Source organism: Magallana gigas, chromosome 6 (genome assembly GCF_963853765.1).
Source record: "Magallana gigas chromosome 6, xbMagGiga1.1, whole genome shotgun sequence".
Taxonomy (NCBI): Eukaryota; Metazoa; Mollusca; class Bivalvia; order Ostreida; family Ostreidae; genus Magallana; species Magallana gigas.
The window spans coordinates 36,868,807-36,874,122 of NC_088858.1; the positions used below are offsets into that span (position 1 = coordinate 36,868,807).

At 33.4% G+C, this 5,316-nt stretch overlaps 1 protein-coding gene across 1 annotated transcript; it reads left to right on the plus strand.

Moving 5' to 3' along the window:
- Positions 1-617: 617 nt before the first annotated feature.
- LOC105327499 (uncharacterized) lies at positions 618-4,107 on the plus strand. The gene is made up of 5 exons (XM_011428005.4): positions 618-812; positions 1,239-1,431; positions 1,572-1,720; positions 3,219-3,284; positions 3,493-4,107. The coding sequence occupies exons 1-5, from the start codon at positions 660-662 to the stop codon at positions 3,982-3,984; spliced, it is 1,053 nt and encodes a 350-aa protein (XP_011426307.2). The 5' UTR covers positions 618-659; the 3' UTR covers positions 3,985-4,107.
- The last annotated feature ends 1,209 nt before the right edge of the window (positions 4,108-5,316 follow it).

The following is a 5,316-nucleotide window of genomic DNA, read 5'->3' on the forward strand; positions in this document are numbered from 1 at the left end:
CGATTCATCAAGTGACTACATTAATTTTAAAAGTTACTTTTTTTTAAACAGTGATTGATAAACAAGTTCTACAGCTTCTGTTAATGTCTCTCTTTAGCACGGATGCTAGCGCAATGAGGTCATTGATGTGAGAGGAAGCCAGAGTACCCGGAGAAAGCCCACGTGTGTAAGTAGGGGACCGCCATACCCTATCACATACAACCACTGTCAATCATGAGGATCGAACTCGGGTCGCATAAGTGAGAAGCAAGTGCATTGACCTCTAGGTCATTTATACACCCATTACAGTGGGAATTACCGTTACCGTAACCCAACATTTAGGGTTACATAAACGAATCTGCTAAGATATGACAACACAAAATAAATCAATAATCACACTTTACTAATTCTCAGGTGGAATTAAAAATACTTTGCACATGTATGCACATTTGGTGCAACGTTCCTTTACCTGTATTTTACAACGGTGCTAGATAATTTATAGTTTTGTCACGAACGAAGGTCAGAAATTCAAGCGAACAACTTCATCATTTATTCCTAAGTGATAACGAATTTCCGACACGTGGCCTTTGAAAATTAAAACCTATTTTTATTAAGAGCATATTTTGACAAGATGACATGAAACCTTCAGGAAATGATCGCACACCGCAAATAAAACTGATATGAAAAGAATTAAGTCCTTAATTGTGTTCGTTGTCTCCAGGACGGACAGCTGTGTGAGTGTGAGGATGAGTGCTCAATATTTAATCCGTGTTATTTTATTTATTGGTTTCTATATCGGAGTGGCTTATTCCGATGGAAATAATAATAATAACGTAAGTATTTAAAATACATTTTATCGTAGTACTAGTATTACAGTTGCTGGATATATTAAAAAAAATAAATATATTGTTTTTAAAATTTAAAATTATGAATTTCGTATATTAATTCCTAAATGTAAATCTATGGATCTATATAAAGTTATATTTGTGGCCTCCTGTTAGTTATTTAGTGTAATGATTTCTGAGAAATAAAGTATACTGTTGAATATAAAAGTCGTTGTAAACTACACACCTATAAAAGTTTTTGCTTATTAATTTTTGTTTCAATCATGAAGAATAAATATCATTCTCGATCTAATTAAAGTTATGCCTTTGATCCCCTCCTAATAGATCGAAAGATCTAATTTTAATTAGATTGTTTCATTCCAATTATTGAATTATATGTGAACGTAAAGCAATTTTGTTAAACTCAATTTAAAGGTGATCAGAGTTGAGACAGCGAACGCAATTCACCTATCTGCCGACAACGTACTGGTGGTCCCGTCCGACATCATAGTGGTAGAACTCAATGTCTACTCCGGCGAGGATGACCCGTTTGTGCAGATACCCAGGGCGCAGATCCAACCTATGCTGCAATCCAGTTTTGGTTGGAGGAATCCTGGTGTTCCTTCTGGTATACATCACAATCTTATTATCGATCATTGTTCATTACTCTACATAAATCCTTAATTTTATTTCTTGATAATTTTTTTTTATTTCATTCATAGCCTGGACTTAATAAAAGTAATAATGTTGTGCTGTTTCTTTGATTAGGAGTAGGATACAAAGGCTTTACTTTGTATAATTATGAACCCAATCCGATTCGCATTGGATGTGGATCCGATATGGGAGTAGAAACTGGACTCCTACAAAGAATGGGACTCAGAATCGATCCAACTCTTCGCCAAACAGTTCAATCACAGGTAATCAATTTATTATTGGTAAAAGAAATGGGAACTATATTCCATAACAAACAAGCTCCTATGACTTAAATCAGTCAAAAATGCTTATACATTATTAACGCATAGAAAAATATATGTTACGAGGAGAAAAGAAAAGGACGTATGATATTGTTCATCTCTGAAACCTCATGCTTTACTACATATAAGGATATAAAAACGAAAAAAAAATCCTTGCTTTAATAATTATGGCTCAAAACATTAATGAATTGATCTTTTATTTCCTTATAATAAAAATAATTCAACGGATTCTCCATTTAACCTTAACAATCAACCATTAAATATTCACTTGAAAATCATTTAGAGTAATATGGACATGGCAATGGGCCGATATTGGATGTTTTTTTATTTGCCCATACTTGTCTGCTATTCAAACTCATTAGGAATGCATGCATGACCTTAATGACGAATTATGGTTTCTCTCCTTCCCAATCGTATATAATTATAACCTTTCCGAATCTATCATCTTGTCAACAGAAACTTTCATAACCTATAACTTTGTCATTTTTTGCGATTTCCATTTTGTTGTTGTTATCCAGAAGGTTTCATAAATCAATTTTAACTGGAACTTTTTATGAAAAAAGCGACTAGTTTGTAAAATGAGAATCAAACACAATTATTTTCATTAGCTAAAGGGCGATGTCAGTGAACTTTTGAATAAACCTTTTGTTTTGATAGATCGCTAATATTTAGACATTGTGGTCTGCGCATTTCACAATTCCTGATTTCTCTTAAGATATATTATCCGAGGTTTTGTGACATAAAAATACAGTTATGGAAAACATGAAATCTTTGTTTGAATACGAGATATGTTTCATTCTTACTTATACATTTGACTAATATTTTAATTATATTTGAAGTTAATTAAATATAATTATGATTGATGTGTTTTGAGGTGATAAAGGTATTACAATATTATAAAGACTAATTTATTTAATATCTACCTGACTCCTGTAACAAGACGCCAGTTCATGTCGCAGGAAATAATTAACCAGGATATGAATTAAGTTTTTATGATAGACAAAATCAGTTATTCTAATAATTGAACCAAATGACGTGTTTATGTCAATCTTGACTTCCTGTTTGAAGATTTCGTTCCGTCTGAAACATATATGCTTGATATAAAGTCATTTATGAAATTCAAATTATAAAAGAAACTTAGTTCAACTGATTTTTTAAAGTTATTACACCAATCTGTTGGTATAAACTCTCAATTACAAATACATATGACGATGTAAAACAATTTCGACGATAAAAAGGCATAAATTCTCATTGTACTTCATAGAAACCTTATTTATGACATAGGTTGTCGTGGTCATTTTTTCAAATTTTAATAAGAATTAGTTATGGATCAGAATTAGTCTTTACTTTGGTATAGTTTAAAGCTAAATCACAAGTATATAAAAAAAAAAGATTTTAAGGGTCATATGTCATTCAACAGACTCAAATACTTCTTTCACAGATGCAAGCAGGTTGGAGCCTCCATCAGAGCATGCATCATGGTCACAGACCACATCCTGGAATGCCGGTAAATATTATTAAAAATCAGATTAATTATTGCTTAAAAATCGATGCATTACTGGCTTTCTTTGATATTCAAAGCTTTGATATTTATTCAATTTAAATAACATGTATATAAAACCTACGATAAACCACAAAAAATTCTACTTCATCTATAAATGCACTACATGTAATGTAAATTCTTTGAAAAAACCCTGATGTGTTTTATTTTACAGCATCAAGGAATTTTCTGTCCAAGACCCCCTTCATCATCCACCTATGAACCACACGTATGGAACAACCGGACATTTGTACAGAGGCGGAACAACTGTTACAACTATGCCAGCAACATTATAACAAATACATTCGCTCAACCTGGTAGAGCCAACCGCCACAACATAACAAGGAATCCACCACAGTTGTACGGCGAATCAGTCTACTACGGGGCTATTCTTGACGGGCTAATCCCAGTTCCTGCACCCACACAATGTTTGCCAAGCCCTGGTTTGAATCTTATCGCTTTAGTTATTTGGCCAGGAAGAGACTATCATTTTTATCGTCTTGACAAGAACGGTTACTTTTCTCACAAGCCTGGCAGATCACCCGCAAGAAATGTGGACAATTCCAATAATCTTATTTTGGACCCACGGACATGTGATCGCGGTCCTTATACAGTTTTTAAGGGATTTTTCACGACTAATATTTTTAATGTACGTCATCTTATGTAATTTTAGTGGTTATTTGAGAAGCATTTTTCTTCCAAATCCAATAACAAACGTTTTTGAGATTTACGTGTAAAAAGTGTCGTGTAGATTTATATGCGGTTAATAAATTATTGCTTTTGAAGTCAACATGTTGTTCTAATTAATAAAAAAAGAAACCGCAATTTAACATTTAACACAAGTCATGCATTGATCTATGGTTTATTGGTTCGTGATGAAGAAAATGGAAACCTCGACACCGTTGCTACCAGGATTGTAACAGAACAAATTTAATTATTGCAGTTGGATGTAAATTTTATTCGTGATAAAAAATGACATTAACAAACTGTCAATCGTCTCAAAAATCTATAAAGCAAATACAATTTCAACATCAAGCAAACAAGGACCTCTAAAATGATAGAGGTGGAATCCGATACCTCGGAGGAGTAAGCACTAGTACTCCCTGCTGACCATGAAAACGAAAGAAACCGTAGTCAGCTCGGTGTATATACAGTAGTCAAAGAAGTATGAAAAACGTCCGTCAGCATGTGTCGTAATCAAACATTGTGCCTGATAAAGGTCATTTTATCGAACATAGAACTTCCGTACAGCTGATTTTAATCAAAGTTCTTGATATTCTTGTTCCAACAACTTCATTGTACATATACCTTCTTCTAGCTGCAATAATGTAGCCCTCTCCGATTTTTTTTATATCTGATGTTTACTGGAGAGGGCTACAATTCCACAGGATCTCCGTAATGGTGCAAAATTAATTTTTTAATGCGGCTGACATCGGTCTGAAAAGATCAATTTTATGTTTGACTTCCTTTAGATAAAATGATTTTTTAATTCAGGTTGAACAAATTAACCGTATATAAATCAAAACCAGATAAAACACATCAGCATGTTTACCAGTCGTCTTTTTCAGCAGCCATGACAGTTCTCGCGTGATTTTATGGGATGTACGCTTGGAGTTTTGATGGGCTTGAAAACGTGAATGTCAGTGTAAATAATCGATCTTACCTCGTTATATCACTAAAACATCATTTAACATTAAATGGTATATAATGGAAAATTCATATTTACCGCGTTAATTATGTTTAAAATAGGGGAATTCCTATATTCAGTTCAAGATCCGCTTCTGAATTCTCATTGGCTGTCCCAAAATAAAACCGGTCAAGTTCAGTAAACATGGCGGACAAATTCAACTTTCGTTGTTGACATACACGAAAAATAACCGATATATGGACTATACTTAAAATTTTTGGATTCAGGTAAGAAATGCAAATGTTATTGTCATTTATAAACGATTTGAGACGAAATCGTTGCGGGAGTGAATCACTCCCGCACTTGCACCAT

Coding starts and splice junctions, on each gene's coding strand:
- LOC105327499 (XM_011428005.4), top strand. CDS start 660: ATGAAAAGAATTAAGTCCTTAATTGTGTTCGTTGTCTCCAGGACGGAC. Junction 1,721..3,218: donor GCCAAACAGTTCAATCACAG/GTAATCAATTTA, acceptor CTTCTTTCACAG/ATGCAAGCAGGTTGGAGCCT. Junction 3,285..3,492: donor GACCACATCCTGGAATGCCG/GTAAATATTATT, acceptor TTTATTTTACAG/CATCAAGGAATTTTCTGTCC.